The sequence below is a fragment of the Lissotriton helveticus genome, chromosome 6, assembly GCF_964261635.1.
Source record: "Lissotriton helveticus chromosome 6, aLisHel1.1, whole genome shotgun sequence".
Classification (NCBI taxonomy): domain Eukaryota; kingdom Metazoa; phylum Chordata; class Amphibia; order Caudata; family Salamandridae; genus Lissotriton; species Lissotriton helveticus.
This window is the reverse complement of record NC_136067.1, coordinates 1589675184-1589699563: the sequence shown is the minus strand read 5'-3', so window position 1 is coordinate 1589699563 and position 24380 is coordinate 1589675184. Positions and strand designations below refer to the sequence as shown.

The window sequence follows — 24380 nt, the reverse complement described above, 5'->3', positions numbered from 1 at the left end:
GCTTATCTCAGAGGCAGTGCGTTAAGCATTGATGACCACATACAGTAATAAAGTGAATACACTACAAATGGACACAACACAGTAGTATTATAAAAATAAGAATGTTTATATAAGGCTTAGCACAAGACCAAATAACGACAAAAATATACCACAATCTTAATAAATACTCTTGGAAGGAAAAATAATAGTTCAAGCGTAGTTTCTTCTTAGCACACAGTCAAATCAAATCAAATCAGCTTTATTCGGTCTTTTAAATTTAAAACCATAAAAGCAACAAAAAGAAATACATACATGTATATAGAATTCAACAGTTCATTACAATATTAAGAAAAAAACGGATATTTAAAGTAAACTAAAATCAACCTGGTACAAAATAAAAACACATGATAGATAGAGTCCCCTATCACCAATTGTTATAGTTCGGTACTCTGGGGCCGGGGTAAAGATCAAACAAGTCCCAAATAGAAATGGGGCCATCTCTAATTTTGGGCTGGGAAAATCTTAAAAAGGGAACAATGTTCCTGTGTTTGAATTTGATTAGTATCAGGTCTCCCGGAATGTCTTTGGGCAACATCCCTAGCCATCCCACCCTCCTGACGCTCAGGATTCCGCCATCTAAGTCAGGTGGCAGCGGTCTATTGTTATTAAGCCAAAAGATGGCTTTATGCAGCAGATCCTGGCTTGTTTCATGTTTGCCCTGACTAAGTTCAGGGACCCCGGAGAGAACAGTCACATAGGGGGCAGCTTCAGGGGGTAAGTTAATTTGATGTCTTCTTTCTTGAGGGAGCCTAGGAGCTTTACAAGGGAGATGAGTGGGCTTCAAAGTAGCATTCCGGTCACTAGGAATGGGTATGCTGAGAGAGGAATCAATTGTTCGTTCTTTACTATGTACAATGGACTTGGGATTCACAAGATTGGTAGAGGGCGTAGGACAAGAGGGAATAGCAGTATTTACAGTTGATGGTAGAATCCTTTGTACTATTTTTTCAACATCAGACAGCCTATCTCCCAGTTCCTTAATTTTTGAGAGCAGGGGTGATAAAGCCGTATTCAACAATCGCTCAAAATTGGCCAGTAGGGTCGATTGGAGAGGGGAAACAGAGTCATTTGATGTAGTCCCCGCCTTAAACGGCGTTGATACGCTTGGGTTGGCGGGGGAAAAAGACGAGCTACAGCACATACGGGCGGCATTTGATGAAATCACCTCATTGCTCCTTTTGCTGATTGGTTCCCGAGACGGTGTGTCAGCCTGGGGCAAGATTATTTCAGGGTCCTGGGGAGTACAGTCTATAAGGTCCATATCTCTGTACACTGTAGGGGGAGTAGAGATATCAGGGACATAGTTTGTGCCACACAAGGCATTCAGATCTTCCCAGATAGACATAGTAATTAAGCTAAGAGGGCCCCAACACGTCACTAGGCAAATCAAAAGACGATTGAAAAGGGTAAATTGTCTCTGTACCTCTTCCTTTGATGGAGCCAAGAGGGGTGGCCCGTCCCGTCCTCCTCCGGTCCTCTGAGGGCCACAGAGGGCCCGCCCTTTGCCCAGGCTTAGCCCGGCGCACTCCCGCGCTGCGGGGATTGTGGGCGGGTTAAAACACGCCTAGGCTGGGGGCGTGTCAATCAGCCAGGTGAGCGGGGACACAGGGAATCCTGGTGGTTGAAGTTTCCAAGCGCCTACTGACAGAGCGCTAGTGCGGCAGAATTCGGCAAAGTTCGTCGGTCTCCCTCAGCCCCTGGAAGTCCCGTGGCAGCAAGGATAGTAGGTGAGGGCTTTCAAAAGGTACCCACAAATGTTCAGCACCCGCCCCAAGCGGCGCTGCGGCACCCGCGATAGCGGGTGCGGCGAGCAGTTTTTGTGCGCCTAGGCTGGGGGCGTGTCAATCAGCCAGGTGAGCGGGGACACAGGGAATCCTGGTGGTTGAAGTTTCCAAGCGCCTACTAACAGAGCGCTAGTGCGGCAGAATTCGGCAAAGTTCGTCGGTCTCCTTCAGCCCCTGGAAGTCCCGTGGCAGCAAGGATAGTAGGTGAGGGCTTTCAAAAGGTACCCACAAATGTTCAGCACCCGCCCCAAGCGGCGCTGCGGCACCCGCGATAGCGGGTGCGGCGAGCAGTTTTTGTGCGCCTAGGCTGGGGGCGTGTCAATCAGCCAGGTGAGCGGGGACACAGGGAATCCTGGTGGTTGAAGTTTCCAAGCGCCTACTGACAGAGCGCTAGTGCGGCAGAATTCGGCAAAGTTCGTCGGTCTCCCTCAGCCCCTGGAAGTCCAGTGGCAGCAAGGATAGTAGGTGAGGGCTTTCAAAAGGTACCCACAAATGTTCAGCACCCGCCCCAAGCGGCGTTGCGGCACACAGTCTTTAGTATCAAAAGCAACTCTTCTTCTTTAAAACACAGTTCTTGGCAACAATGTAACCCCCACGGGAGTCACACGACGTCGAGGCAAAGTTAATCCAAAGGTTCGGCGTCGACCGCGAGGAGCGCTACGTTGAGCCCGGAGTCGCACAGACCCCCACACCACAGTACCTTGGAAAAGTGAAGCACTCGATGATCAGCGGCGTCGAGATGTCCGGCGTCACGTCTTCGGCGTCGATCGGGCCTCGGAGTCGGGGCGATCTGCAGCGGCGTCGACCGAAGTCAGGCGGGAGCAGCGCTCACGAGATGAAGCAGGATACGGCGTCGTCGATGTTGCAAGAGTGAGCAGCGCTCACGGCGTCGAGAGGGCTCGAAGTCGATGCGATCAGCAGCGGTGCAGACACGAGGTCACTCGGAGCTGGAGCCGAACTCCCTACTCACTGGCGTTGTTGCTGGCGTCGATCGGGCCCGGCGGCCGGCGTCGAGGAAGCGGGACACTGGAGCCGTTACTCACGATGTCGAGCTGGATTCGGCGGCGTCCGTCGGCGTCGAGATTGCTGGATTCTTTCAGAGGTGCTGGATTCACAAGTTCCAGCAAACAGCACTTTAAGCAGATGAAGTCCTTTAGCCCTGTGACTTCAACAGGAGGCTGGCACTCTTCCAGCCCTTGGAGATTTTCTTAGCAAAGATTGAGAGTACACACAGAGTTCCTCTCTCCTGGTTCCTTGGCAAAAATAAAGAAGCAATGCAGGATTCCCCCAACAAACAGCACTCTGGCAGAAGGGGTAGGCAGTCCTTAGATCAGCAGGCTTCTTGTCCTTGGTTCAGGTTTCCTTGTCAGAAGTGATCTAAATTCTTGGTTCAGGGGTCCTTCTCTTATACCCCTTTTTGGCTTTGATCCCTTTGTCCATGCAGGGGAATTTCCCCCCATCTTGGGTTTATTGTGGGTGTTGCCAGGCCGAAGCACCTGGCCTATTCACTGTGCAGGGCAGAGTCTTCAGCCGCCCAGCAGGAGCGGAGCCAGCATTGTCACTGGCAGGGGCAGGGCCATCAGTTGCCCGGCAGGAGGTGGGCCAGGAAAGTCCCAGGCAGGCACAGAGTCATCAGTCGCCTGGCAGGGGGGCGGAGCCATCATTGTATCAGGCAGGGCAGGCTATCAGGAGCTACTCTTCCCCTACTCTCAATGCAAATGTCCCACTCATCCCACACTGGCTCATTCAGACCTCTGGAGCCACCCAGCTCCTGCCACACGCACACCAGAACCAGCAGAGACCGGTAGACAGTTAGACAAGAAAATAGCTACTTTCTAAAAGTGCTATTTTCAAACACAGAATCCAAAAACCATCCACCCAAACGGATGCGTTATTAAACCCTGAGTTCAGGGATACCAAACTCGACATTGCACCATGCTCCCCGAGCCCGCTAGGATTATAGCATTAATAATCCTGGCAGCCCATTCTAACTGATGGAGAGCAGGTTACCTTACACTAGTGAAAAACGAATATGGCTGTAATTCGTTCGTTCCAAATCTTTATTTCGGCGTTACGCCATAAAAGAACAATTTGAACATTACATTCCATTAAAAATTACAGTTCAATAAAATTAGAACAATCATTTAAAGATAAAGTGTAAAATACAATCTATTTGACTATGCAACAAAAGTTGAATATTCATGGAGCATAACAATAGTAAAAAAACAAATGAGACGGAAGGACACCTCAGTAATTCTATAAGCAAATTCAATTGACTAATGCAGTTAATGCTATTTTAACAAATCAGTTCCATAGATAGGACAATATAGATAGAGATTAGAGGTTAAATTTACAGCTGAAGACCTATTTCCTACGATAGCAAATGGCAAGTAAAAATCTGCTGACACTGAATATAATCTGTTGAGAAGTATTAGTGGTCAAAATTCTCAGAGCCTGTTCACAGGACCTCAAGCCTAATAAAAGGCATATCGGCTTAATCCATCTTTTCCTCTCATGGGCATAGATGGGACAAAAAAAGAGAATGTGCTGCACATTCTCAATTTGGTTGCGTTCGCAAAGTGAACAAACTTTGTCCAATTCCTCAGCCAATGGGTCACGGTTCCTTGCCCAACATGACAGAGTTGATTTCAGTCGAAGATTTCCATATCTGAACTTTAAAAAAAGTGTCTTGGCAAGTGGAGGCTCTATCTCGTCCATAAAGGACTCATACAGGGGTTCACCCTTAAAACTTAAAAATTTTGATACTAATGAACCACTAGTACTAGAGTTTGCAGCCATATTTGCTACATAGGACCAAAAGGCTTTTTTCAGGACTAACTTGGGATTAGATGGAAGCTGATCGGGATGCTCCCAAAAGTGTTTCAGGCCTATAAAATTGAGCCAAGTCCTAACATGTGTTAGCCAAGGGATTTTTTTGTTACTATCCAACCCCATAATCTCTATCAGCCCTTCTCTGTATACCTGAAGCTCAGGAACGTGCCACAATCTTACCCAGAGCATGAGCGGCCTAATAAGAACATGATGGTCAGTTCTTTTAAAATCAAGGTCCAGTTGCAGGGGTACTAATGGGGTTCCTCTCGGAGCCCTGACCAAGCTACGCATAAAGTTGTTATCGTAAATGCTAAAAGTCTCCTTGGAGCCTGGCCCCCACAGTTCAGCACCATATAGCACTGAGGACTGAACCTTAAATTTAAAAAGTTCCATAACGGGACGTACCGCTTTGCTGGTACTTGAGCTTTGCTCTCTGAGAATTGGTTTAACGTTCTGGGCAAATAGCAATTTGCTTTTTTCCATTTGAGCTTTCCAGGTAAAGTTACAGTCAAGCGTCACCCCTAAATATGAAAAGTGAGGCACTGATTCCAACTTTATCCCTTTCAAAGATAGACAACCCTTGTCTGGTTTGGTTGGGTTAAGGGCCATGTATTTCGTTTTTTTTACATTAATCTCAAGCCCCTTTTCACAACAGTAATTATTAAAAGTATTCAATAAAATCTGCAAGCCATTTTTAGTTTGGGATATCAGAATAGTATCGTCAGCAAACAATAGAGATGCTACCCTTTCGCCATTCAATTTAGGTGCATCATTTTTACATTTATCTAAGTAAGAGGGTATATCATTCACGAAAATTGAAAATAACGTGGGGGCCAGAACGCATCCCTGGCGAACTCCACGTTCGATTGGGATTTTCCGTGAAAGTTCGCCGTTTTGTCCCCATCTAATTCTCGCAAAGTTCCCCTCATGTAATTTTATGATTTGAGCTACTATATTGTTTGGCAAGCCCGCTGCACTCAGCGTCTTCCACAGAAGATCACGTGGCACCAAATCGAATGCTGCCCTTAAATCAACAAAGGCAACATACAAATGGGCCTTCTTTATCATTACGTACTTCCAGTAGAGGCAGCAGAATCTGAAGCACTGATCTATAGTGCTGACTTTAGTTCTGAACCCGGCTTGAAATTTAGTTAAAAATGAATTTTCGTCCAACCAATTACTCACTCTAAATAAAATATGGCGTGAGTAAATTTTCTGAAGGATGTCCATTAAGCTTATTGGACGATAATTGCAGGGGTCCTTTCTGTCTCCTTTTTTAAATATTAAAACAATTTCAGCTCCTTTCCAGCTTTCAGGAAATTCCAAACTTTGAGATAGTTCGTTGCATAGATAATTGATATATGGTGCCCATATTTTCAGGTCGTGCTTGTAAAGATCCCCAGGAATTTTATCCAAACCTGGGGCTTTCCCATTTTTAACTTGGCTGATAGCCAGCTCTGTTTCCCCCAAGGTAAAAACCAGCGGATCCACTGGAGATTCATAGCATGCTACAGTAGATGCTGTGTGAGGATCATCATATTTCATATACAAATTAGTAAAATGGGTTACCCACGTTTGCTCGTCTAAGAATGTGTCTCTAATCACCCTTCCCACCTTGTTCCCATTAGCTATCAGCTTCCAAAATAATACAGTATCTCGTGATCTTGCAGCTGACAGTAATTCCGCCCACTTTGCTTCCTCCCACTCAATTTTCGCAGTCCTTTGGGTAGTTTTGTAGTTACTTCTAGCTATCTTAACATCCAGTTGCGATTTGGATTTTATAGCGAGTAACATTTCCCTCTTGGACTCTCTGCACAGTTTATCGTACCAGGGCTTGCTGTGTGACAAGTTCTGGGTCTTCTGCTGGGATTTTTTGGGCATTTTGGTTACCAATAATTTTAGTTTTCTGAAAAACTCCAAATGTATGGTCTGGAAGGAAGTTCTTGCTTCCTCCTCAGGAGTTAAGCTTAGGTACGCAACAAAGGTGCCAGCAAAAAGTGAATATATTTCACCTAGAATATCACCATGATCCAAAATGAATGGCCATTTGAGCGATCTCCTGTTGTTACTGATATGAATATCAATACCGTCCCCAGCATCCCCCTCAAAGGAGGTAGGAGGGGAGGAGTCGCTAAATATTGCAGCATTTAGTGACAAATTAAGTGGGAAATGGTCACTTTCGGTCCTCTCCATTATTTCAAGATCAATGAGATACGACCAAAGAGGGATAGAAACTATTACAAAATCCAAGATACTCCTATATGTGTTCCTCCTAAAGGTTGGTTTTTTTGTTGTGTCGGACGGTAACCGGCCATTACAGGCCCTAAGGTGATGCTCTGTACATAATTTGATCAGTTGCAGAGCCAGAATGGAACATTTCACAGATTTACTACTCTCGAGGAGGGGGATTTTATTCGCCTGATCTTCCTCCTCAAAAATCTCACTTATGCCCAACACTGGTTCATAGTCACAATTTAGATCCCCAGCCAAGATGATAAGATCCTCCCCAGGATTCAACCCCCTCAAAAAGCAATCCAATTTAGAAACAATAAAGGATTCCTTTGTTGACGGTGTTGGCCTATTGTAGATGTTTATTAGGATTAATTTTTTCCCATTGGGGATGGTTATTTTTAATGCTAGGATATCTACCGAATTTGTGTCTATCACCTCTATATCAACCCTTAAGTTGATCCTTGTCCAAATCAGGAGGCCCCCAGACGGCCTACCACTTTTGGATGGGATTGCTCCAATACCAAAAGTCTTGAAGCCCACCCTATGTGGAATATCGATTGCCCAGGTCTCCTGAAGTAGACAAAAATCAAAGGATTCCACAAAAGCAGCCCAATCATGGTCCCTCAAATTGCTGGCTACCCCAGCTACATTCCAGCTAACAAGCTTAACCGAAATCCCCAATGCAGAAGACATAGCAGTGTTAACCCTTGACATTTCATCACCAGTACATGTTACTTGTTGAGTTCCCAGAGATATTCCCTCAGAGGGCAGGTAACTTATAGTGGGAATTAGTCCTGCCCGTTCTTCAGGAATATTGTCCCAACGTGTAACATTGCTACCCAAGGCTCGAGATACAACAGTTGGCAATATATTACACTCTGTTCCAACCTTCGTTTCAGTATGGTTCCTTGAGTCCCCTCCCTCGACCCCCCCACCCAACAAACTTCAATCACAGCCATCCAGGCCACTGAAGACATCGAAGCGATTGGACGTCTCAAGTGGCGTGAAGGGTTTCAGATGGTCCATCCTTCTGTCTTGAAGGCTTTGGGAATTATGATGACTAGCTGGGACAGAGTACCACCCCAAGGGGTCTGGGACCGTTGCAGGGCAAGGGGCGCAAGGCATGTTTCCCATACCCTGATAGATCAGGGGATACTGATAACAATGACTGTTCCCAACATTCTGTACAGTTGAGCGGTTGAGTGGCTGGGTTTGAATTGACCCCTGCAAAAGGGGAAGATGAGATGGAAAAACCACTGACCTTGGGTAAAAATATGTTAGAGGTCTAGGGATTATAATACTATTAGAACTCCCCGTCTGCCAGTTTAATATGTAGTGGACAGCATTTGGATCCCTAAAATTAACAACCACTACATCTCCTTCAATATCTTTGGTTCTACCCCCCAACCATTCGAGGCGTCGGACATGAACTATGTCCCCATTGACATAGTTTGCAATAGGCCTATGTGTTCTCAACCAGTGTGTTATCTTATTTTTTAGTTGAAAGAAACCCTCCCTCTTATTTTGTTCAAGGGCCGGCACACCTGTTAGGACTACCACATAGGGTACTGCCTCTGGTGGAAGTTCAGGCAATGGTACCCTTTTAGGTTTCCCCCAGGTGCGTCTGGTTTCCCTCGCTTCCCGTGTTAGGTCTGTTAAAGCTAGGTTGGTTGTGTTACCAGAATTTTTAGATGTATTAGCACTGGTCTTGCTAACAACAGACCCCAGCATTTGATCACCAGTTTTCTCATGAGAAGATCTAGAATTAGCTTGATGGTGAGCAATAGCTGGCACTGGGTTCCCCGGAGGTTTTGGTACAGGTAAAATTAAGGGAGGGGTAGGAACAACATAAGCAGCAATAGGGGGAGGAGGTTGCACAACAGATGACAAAACTTGAGATACACCCTTAAATGCATGAATATCTGCTTGATTAACATCTATATGGCCTACGGGATCTATTTTAGGCAGTGCAATCTCAATTTTAGACAGCCTACACTCCACCTCCGTTAACCTCTCCAAGATAGATACAGAATATGATCTAATCAAGTTCTCAATATCCTGGAGGGACACGGGGCCCCTATTCTCAGTATGAACATTGACTGACTCGCTTGACTCCCTATTGACCTCTTTGTCTATAGGGGGATTAGATGGGACTGGGGATGCAGAAATAATATCCAACCCCTCAGAATCAGATTGAATAACACAAGGATTCTTAACAACTATAGACAAATGTTTGCCAAAGTCACAGCAGCTCAGTTTAGGTTGCAATGGATCCCTCCTTTTCCGTCGTTTTTTGTTCGGCGGGGGACCATAAATTTTCCCCGTCGTTGGTATTTTTTTTGCCTTAGCACGGGCTGCAAGCTGTTGTGACAAGGCATCTCCCTTTAGAGTCGACAGGCCACTTCCAGTAAATGATGCGGACAAATCAATCATGTCTACTCCAGGCACGGTTTCGGGTGAAAGAGCAACCGTGTCTACCTCTGGGAGTAAACTGTCTAAAAGAGGAGTCGAATCGATTGTTAGTACCCCAGCAGCATTAACAGAGGGTCCAATCGCGGGAGATGATAATGGCAAAGCTGGTCCATTCTTCATGCTTTCCACTGAACGGCGGCGGTCTGCCCGCCGCTCTGCTAACACATACTCCCTAGTAATATCAGGCGAGGATTTGGTGAAGTAACTATCCAAAGTCCCATTAAGTAGCACACCCTGTTTGTCCTGCGCGTGCAGCTCAACATTAACGGTTGCCATGTTTTGTTGAAAGAGGTCGATTGGTGAAACAAATAGCGATGGTGGGGGAAATGATTTAATAAAAACAACAATCAGTACCTGAAACTAGGAGATATGCCCGGTCCGGTCTCCTCGTGTCTCGGAGGGTCTCAGAGGGTCCGCCCTTAGTCCGGGCTTTATCCCGGGATTCGTCCCGCACACGCGTTCCGCTCACGCGTGCTCGAAACAGTTTTATTGGCAAGAGGTGATTAGGAGGAGGAGTCCCGGGAAGAGGCTGCAGGTGTGCTGGATGATGAGCGGACAGCCTGTTGGACCTCGCAGTCCCGACTCCCTTTCAGCCGCACTTCTGCTCTGTGCAGCGTCTCTCCACACCGGCGCTTCCCTCTGTTGCAGGCAAAGTCTCCCAGAGCAAGGATACGAACAAGCACTCCTCTGCGAGCGGCACCCGCGAAGCGGGGGCCGCGAGGAGTAATGAAGGGCGGTAATGGGAGGAGGAGTCCCGGGAAGAGGCTGCAGGTGTGCTGGATGATGAGCGCACAGCCTGTTGGACCTCGCAGTCCCGACTCCCTTTCAGCCGCACTTCTGCTCTGTGCAGCGTCTCTCCACACCGGCGCTTCCCTCTGTTGCAGGCAAAGTCTCCCAGAGCAAGGATACGAACAAGCACTCCTCTGCGAGCGACATGCCAACCTTGTCAGGCTTGTCCTACCTTATGCTTACAATGCACCCTGCCCGTGGGCCTACCATAGGGGTGACTAACATGAAGTTAAGGGAAGGTTTAGGGACTGGCAAGTAGGTGTACTTGCGCAGTCTGCGTGACAGTACCAGACTGCACGTGGTCTAGCAATGGTAGACCTTCAGACATACTTTTACTAGGCCGCTCTTGTGGGTGGCACAACACGTGCTGCAGGCCCACTAGCAGCATTTGTATTTAAAAGCCCTGGCACTCCTGGTGCACTCTACTAGGGACTGACAGTAAACCAAATAAGCCAAACATGGAATTCAATCAACACAGCAATTTCACATAGGGAGCACTTGCACTGTGGCACTGATCAGCAGTGGCACAGTGCCCAAAGCATTTACCAGCAAAAACATCGTAAACAGAGGAGGCAAACAGAAAAAATGGAGGAGAGACTCATGCCAATGATGCCAGGTCTAACAGTGGGTCACCCATTTGGTGGTTAAATGCGTCTGACAGCTTTGTCAAACGTAGACAACCACTTCACAAGGAAAATTAATTTTATTGCGATTTGTTTCATGCAAGACCTTCTTTACTTCCCAATCGGGAGATCTCCCCTTGAGTGTGTAAAATTACTATTGGCCTACTATTCGCTGTTTGCTAACTACCTAATTTTTACCTGAACATTCACTGATCATCACATTTGGATGTATATTTTGCATTTTGCTTTCTCTACTTTCATTATATTTTACTCCACCATTTTGGTTAGTTACCAAACTATTTATCTTTACAGATATTTGGAACCTGCCGGTATTTTTCTTCCTTGATTGATATCACCCGCCAATGTTAATACATCCTTCTGTTCATCAATATGAATTCCCCCCATTTAACGATATGAATATAATCAAATTCTTTGCAAATACTACCACATATTCCTATATTGCACCTCTCTACTGGCCTCATAGGATCTCATCTGTTAATTTTATAACTTATGACTCACTTTTCCTCGGCTTTCCAATAAAACTGTGCCACTTCACAACAAACATACCCTGGTCTTAGTGGGCTTATTTCATTCCGTTTCAATTTGTACAATGGGTATACTTAATCTCTCTCTCGCTCACCATTTTTCTTTTTTTAACTATTGGGCTCTCTATTTCTTCCACTACCTTTCTGGCTCACACATCTTGTTTGGAGATTCTTATAGATATCCAATTGGACCAGTCTTGCTACATATTGATTATAAATATATTTTTCAGCCTTGAAAACATTCTTTCAGGAACAAAACATGTCAGCTGACCCTCTTTAATATGTGCGCCTTCACAGCACAGCAATCGTCAGATCTGCACTTATGATTTGACATCAGTAATTGTTCAGCCTATGACTATATAATTAAGCACATTTCTAATCCATCTTTTGTGCCTAATGACATTTGATGAAATCAAGAGTTGAGTGTTTGAGTTTCGCAGGTGCCTCTTTTGTCCAACTTTTGAAAGTTTGTTTGCGAGTAAGGTTAATTTTTCAGTGTAGAGAGCTTTGTGGGCTACGCAGGCCATTTTGAATATACTTCTTGCTTTGATTGGTAGCGAGTTTAGTTTCTTGAGTGTGGGAATTATGTCATCTTAGTGGCTCACCAAGGAGAGGAGCCTGGCTGCTGCGTTAAGTGTGGATTTCATGGGAATTCGTTTTTTTGGGCATACCATTGTGTTGCATTCCCGAAGTCCATCTTAGATTGGACTAAGGATTGTACTACAGTCTTTAAGTCTTCGAGGGGATGAAGGGTTTGACTTTTAAGTGTTTCATCGTGAAGGCGGCACTTTGTGCGGAGGCATTAATGTGTTTTTTCATGCTCAGGTTATAGTCAAGAGTATTCCCTAATGATTTGACAGAGTTGGAGAGGGATAATTTACAGTTTACTGCAGTTAGGTTCTCCAGTCAGTTGCATATAGGATAGGACTTTCCTTTTGGTTGGGCAAAAGCGCTCTGATACCTGATGTCTCGGGTCTTGTTCGCGCTATATAAAACTCTAAAAAATGAAATAATAAAATAAGGAGGAGTTCAGTTTTGTTTGGTATTAGCATTAGGTGGTTGTTGGTCAGCCAGGATTGTATGGTGGAGAGAGTGTTGGTCAGGTGCTAGACGTCTCTGAGAGACGAGATTTTAATGTAGAGTTGGGTGTCATCTGCATGGAGATGGTAGGCAGTTATGGCTTGTTTCAGGATGACTGCGAGTGGGTCCATGTAGAGGCTGAAAAAAGGCAGGGGATAGGATTAATCCTTGGGGAACGCCTTATGGAACTGATATTGCTGGTAAAGTGGATTTGTTCAGTTTGATTAGTTGAGATCGCTAGTTTAGGTATGAGACAAACCACTGGTGGATGGTACCGTTGATGCCTGCACATGGTGAGAGGGTGTTTAGGTGAATGTTATGGTTAACAGTATCCAAGATCGCTGAGAGTTCCAGGACGATGAGGCGCGCATGCCTGACCCTCATCGAGAGATGTGCAAGTCATCCGTGATGTTCAGGATTGCAGTTTCTGTGCTGCAGCTTTTCCTGAACCCAGATTGGAAGGTGTTATGTAGCTCGAATTTTTCAATGTGGCTGTCAAGTTGTGAGAGCACACATTTTTTGATAGTTTTGGAAAGGAGATGGAGGTTTTTTATAGGTCTGTAGTTGTTGAGGTCATTCTGGTCGGCGTCTGGCTTTTTGATGAGTGGGTGACTTTTCCACATTTCAGGGAGGTTGGTAGAGTGCTGCTGGATATGGGGAGTTGATGATTTTAGTCTATGTGGGGGAGATGATGTGTCTGAGGTTTTTGATGAGGGAAGGGGGTTAGAAAGGTAAGATGTCAGCTTTATGGATGCAAGGATTCTGGTGATATCTTCTTCCGAGATATTTTAGAACTTGGTCTTGGTTGCATTGTTTTTCAGTTGTATGGGATTATGGTTTGGTGTGGCAAAGCTGGGTTTGCGGGACCATTATTGGTTGGAGTGAGGCAGTGGAAGGACCATCTTTGGTAGAAGGGACTTCATTGGTGAGGGGTGGGGAGGTGGTGGGGCAGTGAGAGTTCAATGTTTGTTCTTTTTTCAGAGAAGAATTTGGCGAATTCCTCACAGCACTTGACAGTCATCATATGAGTGTGGATGGAAGAATTAGGTTTGCTGTTTGATGATGTTGAAAAGGTCTGTAGGTCTGTTTCTAGAGTGGTCACGTTGGGCTTGGAAGAAAGAGGATTTCTTTCTGTAAATATATTTTTTGTATTTAAGGTGTTCCGCTCGGAGGAGGGCAGATGGATCAATAAGGTTTGTTGTCTCGTTTCTTTCAGCCAGTCTAAGTTGTCATCTCTCTTTGTTCAAGTTTTTATTGAACCAGGATCTGGAAGAGATAGTTCTTGATTTCTCCAGTTTTATAGGGATTATGGTTCTGATTAGGGGATTTTGTGGGTACTTCTCGCCAGCACTTTTGGCGATTAATTTGAGTGTGGAATTTAGGTTGGTGGACACGGAGGTCAAATAAAACGGTGTGCTAATTAATCCAGTTGGTGGGTAGGATGGAATGGAGGGATATGGTATTATGGTTGGAGATGACTGCATCTAGGGTAGAGACGGTATTGTGAGTTTTCTTTTTGCAGTGTTGAGTGAGATCTGTTGATTCAAGGAGAGTGGATAGGGCTTGTACTGTTGGGTCATCAGCATCATACAGGTGCAGGTTGATGTCTCCTCATACAATGTAGGTGGAGTCCTTCGGGGAGATTTGTGTTATAATGTCTGTTAAATCATCAAAGAATTGTAGCTTTTTATCTGGTGGGTGATATATAATGTGGAATTTGAAGGGGGTGGAGCCTTTGGAGGAGAGATTGACTCCTAAATATTCGAAGGTAGGGTATTCAGCTGTGTGGAAGGGTTTCAGGCAGAGATCGTTTTTGTGAATGATAGCTAATCTAACACAGACCACGATCTTTGCGGTCATGATGAAGGATTGAGAAGTCTGGAGGGGTGAGGAGATCGATAATGGAGGATGAGTTGTCAGTTAGCGAGGTTTCAGTTAGACAACAAATGCAGTTTTAAGTTGAAGGATGTTTTCCTCTATTTTGGTGGCATATTTGACTGCTGACCAACAGTTTAATAGCATGCAGTTTAGCGAAGGTAGTGTTTTTGGATCGAATGATTGGGTTGGATGGTTTAACGTAGGGCAGGTGGTCTGGGGAAGCAATTAGAGGGGATCCTGCTGGTGCCAAGAATGACCGGAATCTTGTGGCAGCAGGAACGGCTGGGAGCGTTGTTGTAGGAGTTGCTCAGCATCTCAGCTCCTAGCTGCGACATTCTCGTATTGGTGCATCTAGGTTTGAGGTGGTAGTGAGTGTAGGGGATAGGTAGCCAGTGGGAAAAGCGTGGGGAGTCAAGAGTGCATAGTTGTGGTCTGATCAGTATTCACCTTAGTTATGTGAATGGGAGGCAAGCTGTAGCAAGTCTTTGCGTAGTGAGGAGATTTCTTCCAATATTTTGTTGATTTTGTGTTCTAGGCATGTGATAGTGGAGATCAGTTGGTTCTGTGGCAAGAGAAGGCATAGGCTGGTGGTTATAGTAGGCCAGGGAGGGGGCTATAGTAGAAGCTAGTCTGTCGTGAAATGTAGAGTGTGGGTTCTAGTGGAGGCGTTTAGTCTAGCTGCATAGGGGAAGAGGTTCTTGGAGGGTGAGAAGCTAGATTGAGAAGTGTGAACAGAACTACGTGATTTTTGGGAATGGGGAGGATATAGGATGGGTGTAGGTTGCGGTAGTGTGATGAGATTGGGGAGTGATGAGTTCAGCTGAGACAGGAGAGCGTACGGGGATGTGTTATGTGCAGTTAGTGGGAGGGGTGGTTGAGCACCGTTGATATGTAGACACAGAAAGTGAGGAGGCTTTGCTCTGAGGCTTAGATTAGGATGTTTATGTTTCTGTGTATTGATAATTCACTGTCAAATTTTTGGAATGGGATTTGTTGAGTTTGGATTCGTGTGGGAAGCTGATAAATGCAGTTTTTAAGTGGCCACATAAGCATTTTATTTCCTGCCGGTGAATTCAGTAGGTTGCAGTACAGGTGACAGGTGAAAGGGAACACACGCATCACAACCACCATCTCCGTTGGTGTGTGCAGTGCAAAAACATTTTTAAATGTCCAAACATTTGCTCTTGAAAAGTATTCAGTTTACACGCCAGGTTTATTGGGTAAGCGTTAGTAACTGTGACATGGACACTACCACACCAAATTACTATTCCAGGAGCTGGTATTTAAACCTGAAGGCAAAAGCATCATCTAAAGAGAGAGATGGATTATCACACATAAAACACAAATGTAATAATGCGACTCATACACTCCTGACATTCATGCAAAAAGCAAAGTAAATGGTGCAATAGTTAAAGTCATATTAATTTGTGACAAATGGAGAAAGAGTTACCAACACTACCTATTGAAAATACAACTACACACATTTGTTCTAATATTGCAGTATTAAGAGTTTGCAAAGCCTTTGCATATTCCTTTACAGCAAAGAAAACACACAGCTTACAGCGGAATGCAATTCTTTTGCTTTCCCCATAACCCCAACTTACCAATGGCAGCACCCCCTTGTTTCTTTTCCTCTAGAATTGCTGCAAGATCTTTGGAATTCACTTTTGGTTGCCTGCCCAAAGGTTGCTCCTGTTCTGGGCTCTTTAACTTCAGTAGCTGATTGGCCTTTTTAATTTTATGACTGTACTGCCTTGCCATCAAAAATACTTTATTTTTTGTTTTGTCAACAAGGTCCGAACCCAGGTCGGCACTGTCTACATCTGAATTGGAAAGAATAATGCTAGCGGACTTGTAGGGGCTTTCAGCCAATGTCATATCGCCTGCTAACGTGGGCCTGTGAAGACTCACAAACAAATCCTCCTTAGCAACACGTCCTTCTCCAAACCTCATGCTGGCTCCACTGAGTCGGGCTACCTTGTTTTTTGTTATTCTAGGTGTTTCAGGCAATGAAAGTGTGGACAACGAATATTCAACTTCTTTGCTCAGTTCTGGAGTGCTTCCAGCATGCATTCTTTCTTGAACATCATCTCTGTTCACAGGGAAGGATGCAAGAAGTCGATCTTTGTTCTTCTCTTCATTCTTTTTTATGTAATTTTCCAGATCATTCCAAATTTCATCCACTTCCTCAGAAAGCTTATCGGCTGCGGACTTGTGCGAGTGTGAGTCAGAGTTCGAGGAGCTATCAACCAAATTCATATAGTCATTTTCCAGGGGAACGCGGTGATCCAATGTCTCGTCGTCACTGAACTGGAGGCTTTCTTCTGAAACGAATCGTTGAAAATTGTCATAGCATGGGTCTGCGTCTTGTCCCATGAAACTGCTCCTTTTAGAGCAATTAGGAGCATGCCAATTGAAATCCATGACTGGTTGATCTAAGAGGCCTATTGTGTCATAAATACCTTCTTCTATTCTGAGCTCATGAGAACTGGAAGTGTGTATGTCTCCTCGTAACATGTCTCTGCTGTTTCCAAGGCGAGAAGATCTTTCTAAGACTGATTGCTTCTCACTGCTGGGCACTCCCGGTGTGTTACTTTTTTTATTACTTTGATGAAGAGAGTTGCTCGATGTGTGGGGATGCACCTCATTCTCCATGTGAACGAGCCCCATCAGCTTCAAATCTTCATAACTGATATTATCATAGACATGTTCAATGTCATCAATGGTTAGCTCTTCTGAAGACTCAGCATATGTGTGGGTGTTGCCCACTTCAGTCCTAGAGCTGTAGTTTATGACGTGTCTTTGTGAAATCAACTGATTGCGATCATTGGCTCTGCTTCTGAAGCCATTTTGTCCAGTATTACTTTCACCAACACTGCTAGCCCGCCTGACTACTCTTCGGTAGGAGCTGGAGATCTCACTTTGTTGCATCAGTCCCATGTGCCAGCTGCAAGGGCGATTGGAAGTGCTGCGCTCATCATGCACCCTGGTGGAGTCCATGTTAGCAGCCAAAGCAGAGGGTAGGAACATTTGATAATAATCCTCATCGTCCTCCTGCTCCCGAGGTGACCGTCTGCTAGGAAACAAGGCTTGCCTGATCTGGTGATCTGTCCAGATATTCCTCCCAGTGTTTGTACTTCCCAGAATATTCATGATCACCGAGTTGGTCTGTGTTGCGTTCACCTGTCGAGACGGCTGACCAACAGAACTGGAATTTGCTTTGGAAGAATCTTCATCCGATGGTTCTTTAAAGAGCTGAAAAAGTATAGACACATGCCTGAGAATGGCGAATAACATCACAGGAACCATAAACATTAATTTAAAACCAGTGTGAGTATAAAACAACTATTTTGCATTACTGAGGGTGCTTTGTGCCTCTGCTATGACATGGATAATCCTGAGAATGTACTTGCTGTGAAAAAGCTCAGACTTCCAGACTTTTCCTACCAACACACAAGGTCCTAGGATGCTGATACAAACAGTAGAGGTAGCCATCGCCTTAGAAAAAGCACAATCATAATTATCGCTTGCTTAGTCTATACCACTCACACAGGCAGTAAGATCAGTGAACAGATTGGAAGCTTTGATCTTCAATGGCCGGATTCATAAAGCCATTTGCACACCTAAATTTCCCCATGCTATGCACCAAGCTTGCATTCCAAGTGTAAATTTTGATTTTTTATTCACAAAATGAAAATTAACGGCCACATACTATTTATCTATGTAATATTACATCTATCACATTGAGCGAATATGCTCACTGGGGACAGCAGTGGACGCTTCAGTACAGAGATGCATTGAAATGTTGAAAAAAACACATATAAACATGTGATTATGTGAGTATTCAAATAATAATAATAATAATAATAATAATACAGACTTTTGTATAGCGCGAACAGCTACCTCAACTAGGAGGTGTCCCGGCGCTGTGAGAGCAAAGCAAAATACTACTTCTTTACACATTCGCACCATATCAAAAAGGGTAAATCTATATTCAGGGAGGGAATGAAGATGGAATACCACCAAATCTGTCCTGGAATAGGTGTTAAGGAGTTTCTACAATAGAAAAATATTTTCCAGTGGATTAAAAAATGGAAGGGTTTTGAAGTTGAATTGAACGTTTGTGGTATATTTAAATACACATGCATAAACAGCAACGTATAAGAAAAACTGAGAATTTACAAAAGAATTCCATATCTATTCATAAAAATCTACAACTGTTGCAGATTCCCAAGAGAAGTTTTGGAATCCTTTGCGAATTCCATGGCAGTCGCAAATTTATTCCAAAAGCAGGAAGATTCCCTAAGTACTACATTTCAGACTATTTTTGTGGATCGACTCAAAGTTCAAACAAGTCTTCAACACATAACATATTAAAGTTTGAGTGCTAATTAAAAATGATAATACTGAGTTCCTATTCATCACATACCTGACCCTGGCAGGTGCTGAGATTAATGCTTCTTCGCTTCTCTACATTTTCAGACGCTTGGCTATTGAGTCTTTTACGGCCACCTTTTGCCTTCTGCTGGGAATTCTGATGCAAGCACTTCAAATGAAAAAATGCAATGAATTATGTTCCACAACCAATTTTGTACAAAAGTAAAATCACTAGAAAAACACATTTTGTGGTGAAGTTTATGAATTCAAAGTGCATTATGTATTTCACGATAGACGTGTTGAGTGTTTTACCTTCCGTGCAGGAACAGCAAGTACAATATAGCAGTATAGCCAATTGAGGAGTCCTATAACAGTTCTTAAAGGCCCTGAAACTGAGTTACAGTCTGAGCCGCAGGTGAGAGCCTATAACAAGGGAAAAGGCCTCTAAGAACAGGTATAGACAGAAGGGCTATAATGCCAATGGAACATTCCACACACTGGAGTAGAATAATCTAGATTAAAAAGGGAGAAACAAACAAAAATTGGAATGTTGGGGCAATAGGCCTGAACAGCCATTATTGGCCCTGCGCACCTCCATAGTCTTAAATGCAGCTGTCAACATTCCACTGTTCTAATTTACCTTTTAGGAAAGCTGAATCCATTAACAGCCGTATTATCTTCCTGGATGACCATTTACAGGGCAAAAGAGTATAGTGCTATTTAAGATGAAAAAGGTTACGGACCTCATCACTACACTCTCACCATCACCAAGTGCTTTTGAACTACAACCAATTGCTGGTCCATCTAATATGTGAGATGATGACAACAAGCAAGTATTAACTAGTTTTGATAATGACCACACTTATGCTGCATGTGAACCAGATCACTTCGACATGTCCTCAGATGAGGATTGAAAAGAACTTATTTGACCACAGAGACTAGGTCATGAAGCTGAAGATTTTTTAACTGACTTTTGTTTTTGTTTATTAAAGCGGCATAATTTTAATATGATATTCAGTATCATGCCTGATCTCTTTAATTGCCAACATGCATCCCTCTTAAGTGACATGTTGTTACAATACAGTCTTTTTATAATACTTCTCATATCTCTTAATGTTTAATGTTTTATTAATTGAAATACGCAAGGCTCAACAAAACAAATTCATGCACAAGCGTATTGCATTTATTCTCGCTATTGTTATGTAATCCTGCTTTTTTGAAGGTATATTTATTTACACTCCTTTTATTTATCAGATATTATGAAACTAGTGGAATCCTATATTTTTATGTTCTGAGAACATGGATTTCCCTAAATTACAATTACATAAATTACCATAAATCTCTTCGCCCATATGACGTCACAATTCAGACGTATAAGCCGGGGATGACTTAAAGGCATATGGCCCGAGTCCATTTTAAATTAGCAGAGGCTACATTTTCTGTACTTTTGCAAAATCATCAACACATCTACCTTTGACACAGATGTTGTCTGTCCTTATCTTTCCAAGAACTTGTGAAAGTGTCAAATCACTGATATAGACATCAACAAAATACACCTGATGTAACATCAGTCTTGAACAACTTACTGGTTATCTCGAATTCAAGGTCAAATAGGAACAACAGCCAAAACAGTGCAGTATGAATTGTATTTTTACTTTTTTTTTTTTCTTCGAGTTTTATATAGCGCGAACAAGTCCTGAGACATCGGGTATCAGAGCGCTTAACATGAGCACCAGTTTCGTTACATGAGGACACATTCATTTTTGTTAGGCACGGGGAGATTAAGTGATATGCCCAGAATCACAGGATATTGAGCGTTGTTGTCGAGACTCAAACCTGGTTCCCCAGCTTCGAGGTCGACCGCTCTAGCCATAAGGCTACATCCTCTAATGAGTTTTACAACTAGCATCTTGATGCTCATAGGTTAAAACATTCCTAAGGTGATGTTGAAAATTCCATCTAAGATACGATATAGTATAAAAGGACTGCCATTGACCACTTGTCAGAATATGTCCTTTGCACCAGATCATTGCAAGTCAGATACTGCCAGAAGAAGATTCTGCCTGCCAGAGATAATGCTGTATCACACTTTCAACTGAAAGCTGATATCAAGCCAGAGAGGAGCTGATGCGCCAAATGTTTGCCTTTCGTAGGAAAAATGGCCTCTTTGATGCCTGATAATTATAGTGTTTTGCTGTAAACAGGTCTGCAGTTTGCCTATTCTCCCTACGAACATCAAGATGCAAGTTATTCTACACCACGCTTTCCTAGAGTAGCGCATAGAAGTAGATTTTAGGGTGTTAGGTTTTAAGATTAAATTTTACCTATGTGAGAAATGTTCGTTTTATTCTCGTTGCTTGTAACATGCGTTTGTTTTAATTGTGTTCTGTGTGGTTATTTTAGATGTACTGATTACTGCATTCCTATGAGCTGCATGGGACATACACTGGAGGAAGGATAGTCAAGCTCTTTAGTACACTCCAAAGGGTGCTCTTTGATTCAGTGAGATCACCGGAAAGGGGCCTGGGCACATCTCAGGAAGGAGATGGGGCTAATAAAATAATCATAAATGCCATGGGCTAACCTTTTGATGCACATATATTATTGTGACGGAAATCCACGTGTGAACCTTCAGTCAATCCCATGGTCTATGTTGTGGGGTTATCAGATTTGAAGCTGCTCCTGCTGTGACAGACTGCTTTCTGAAGGAAGGACAGGGCACAGGAGTGGGCTCTTCAAAAGGAAGCAGACCTCCCAACGCATACTTCAAAGACTCTGATCCTAAATCACATTTGGTGTTTGTAAATGAACTATAAGAAGGAGAGCATGGGGGCCCCCAATACTGTCAACTGTTGAGCACCCAGTAGGACTGAGTGAGGAGGAGAAGCTCTGCAAGACTTCCCAGCTGGGTGACAGGATATCACCCAGGGACATCCAAGACCACTTGCCACTGGAGCACCAGGGATCCTGGTGAGTGGGTCAGTGATGTGAGGAGATGGCTGCTGCACTGATCGGGTCATCGCCCATGTGCAGGTTCAAGCCAGTGACTGTGTATGTCAGAGGGAGCCATCCTGAAGTTAAACGTGATCAGCATCACTGCTGTGCCTATAGGGCCGTAGATCGTGTGCGGAGGAAAGCCTGTGACCCCGCACGCCAATTGGGGCTGCGGATGAGATTACTGCTGTGCGAATCGGGTCGTAGCCCATGTACAAAGTGTGGTCGGTGACTACATATGCCGGGTAGGGCCACCGGAAAGGACAAGGACTGTTTTCCAGTTCAAGCCGTCATCATGAGGAGAAGCGTTGTGGTGATCTGTGTGGGCTAGAACCCCAAGTGAAAATCGGAACCGGAATATTACCCCTAACCCCCTCACTCGCCACTTGGGAAGTATCAGAGGATCCTAACTTAGTTGTAAGCCTAAATTAAACTATATATATATATTTGAGAAAAGGTCCTTAACATGTTTCCCTCAGAAGCATACCCAGACGTGGTTTCCGTTTGCGTATTTGCACATAATTGAGCAAATTTGCACAGAATTAAAGAATTGTATATTTTAGTCATGATTTTAACATGCAATATATGAAAGCACTTTATTCTTTTAATTGGTTTTTTAAAATTTAATCAATTCAACTAACGGAACCTGCTTGGGGACAATATGAGGATTAAGAGTTTGAAAGGGAAGAAAATGATTATAATTTTCGTACTGTGCCTATCTCTTACTTATGTACATGTCATGTTTTAAATCATAAGGAACTTGAGAAATGTATATGCACTGGTATTTTACATGTGAATTTGTCGTGCATTTATCCCTGACCAGGCTGAAGTCTGCTTTTTATGTCCACAGGCTGTGGGGTCAGCTGATCACGCGCTTGCACTTTAAAATGATCGGGGATTTGCCGGACCATGTCATGTGATCAAGGGATCGAGGTCCCGAAACGCGTCATGGCGGCGTGTTTGTCTGCACAAGGATGAAATAAAGAATACTTTGCAAAATTTCCAATTGGGTCCGGTTTCGTTGGTGTTCTAAGCAGCGTTTTGGGACATAACGGAGTTCTTCTCACGTTTTTACACCATCAGCTTCTTGGTGTACACCGGACCCCTCCAGTAATTAGGGCGAAAGCGGAAGGAAGCACACTTGCGGTTTGGCCGGAAGGATCAGCGGCTCTGGTAAGAGCAACCGCAGCAGCCCCCGACAAACGGTAATCATTGGAAGCGGCTGCGGCAAAGTGAGGCGAGTCAGTTCCCACGGCTGTGGTAGAGCTGACGCCCGACGGCAGCTTGCGGCTTTGTTTGAAACCGTAAGGAGTAATTCTAGGGACTGGAGGAGGACCAGCACGGCGCTAGGCGGTATTAGAAATCACCAAAGCGCACAGCTGGGTGCAGTAATCTATCCACAAAAAGAAAATTTGTGCAGAGAACATGGCCGCCGCAGACGTGGTCAGGAGCCGGGAAGAAGCGGCCATCTAAGTGTTTGATGATGCTCCGATTACGGAGAGTAACCCCAATAGACAGACTACACAAACGGGCACGGGAGGTAACGAGATGAAAGATTTGTTTAAAAAACTCGAGAAAGCCATGCGCACGGAACAGGCGAAATGGTGGGAGAAAAAATCGTTATCCCGCTATTTAAAGGTAGACCGTATCCCCCGTGGCTTAAGGTTAATGCTTACCCCAAGTTTTGAGAATCCGGACCCTCAGATGCTGCATGACTGGGCTAAATGCAATTTGGATTCCTCCAGTAGATTGCTACGCATTTTGATACAATATGCGGAGAGTGATGGGGCAAAACTGGGGGTAGTTATAATGGATTTGAATGATCAAATTAAGAAGTTGGATGATGCGGAACAAGAAAAGCGACTGCGTGATGTAATGCTCCAAAGACTCGCTAAGGAGGAAGATGTAATCAAGAAGAGAAAAACCTTCAAGTTTCAAAGAGACAAACTTGATTACCAAAATGGCAGTATATTTACTTTTTCGAAAAAGTACGATCAGCCCAAAGGAACGGCCTCACCACCAACAACAGGAACCGTACAGAGGGGACAAATGGGAAATAGTCCTTCAACATCGGAGTCCAACCTGAGTTCTATACCGGACAGCGAGTCGGAAAATGAACAGCGGAACAGTGGGGATGCGGTGGGGTTTACCAAGCGGTCGTTAGGTCAGGAAGTGGAGTGCCTGAGACACGACCGCAGACAAACCCTGAGATCACACACCACAGGTGCAAAAACAAGCAAAGGCACAACCTCAAACGCAAGTGGCGGAGGAGAAGTCGGGCAGCAAACCGGCACAGGGAAGCCTCCCATGAGGGGTCGGGGTCGCAAACGATGGAACCGCTAGTGAACACGCAAGTAAGCAACCAACTTTCCATTATTAACCTTTCAAATATCCATTTGAGTACCAGTGAGACTAAGACTTTATCGCTGGGTTTGACATACTGCCCACCATGCACTTTTGATTATGCGCGTACTAGAATGGATTTTTTTAAATATATCAGGAAACTGAAATTGAAGAAGCTGTTCTTAATGAATAAAATGAAAGCGCGCATAGCACCACAGGCTGGGAATAGGATCGCTCCGGACCCAGCCCCATGTCTGACAGGGGAAGTAGACCTATATATGAATTTGGTGGAGCTTAACAAAGAAGGGGGCATTTCAGAGGAGATGGGTATGGAACAGCAACTGATAACCGATGCTCCAGCGGCAACAAGTTTCAAGGCCAAATCAACTTTT

General features: G+C 44.2%; 1 protein-coding gene across 2 annotated transcripts in view; it reads right to left on the bottom strand.

Moving 5' to 3' along the window:
* The window catches only part of PLEKHG1 (pleckstrin homology and RhoGEF domain containing G1), a 288105-nt gene that overhangs the window by 6855 nt on the left and 256870 nt on the right, over positions 1 to 24380 (bottom strand). For both annotated transcript variants that reach the window (XM_078649385.1, XM_078649384.1), the window contains 2 exons: positions 18704 to 18820; positions 15879 to 17529 (listed from right to left, as the gene is read on the bottom strand). In XM_078649385.1, coding sequence (XP_078505511.1) covers positions 15879 to 17529; positions 18704 to 18820 — 1768 coding nt within the window. The remainder of the gene's footprint in view (positions 1 to 15878; positions 17530 to 18703; positions 18821 to 24380) is intronic.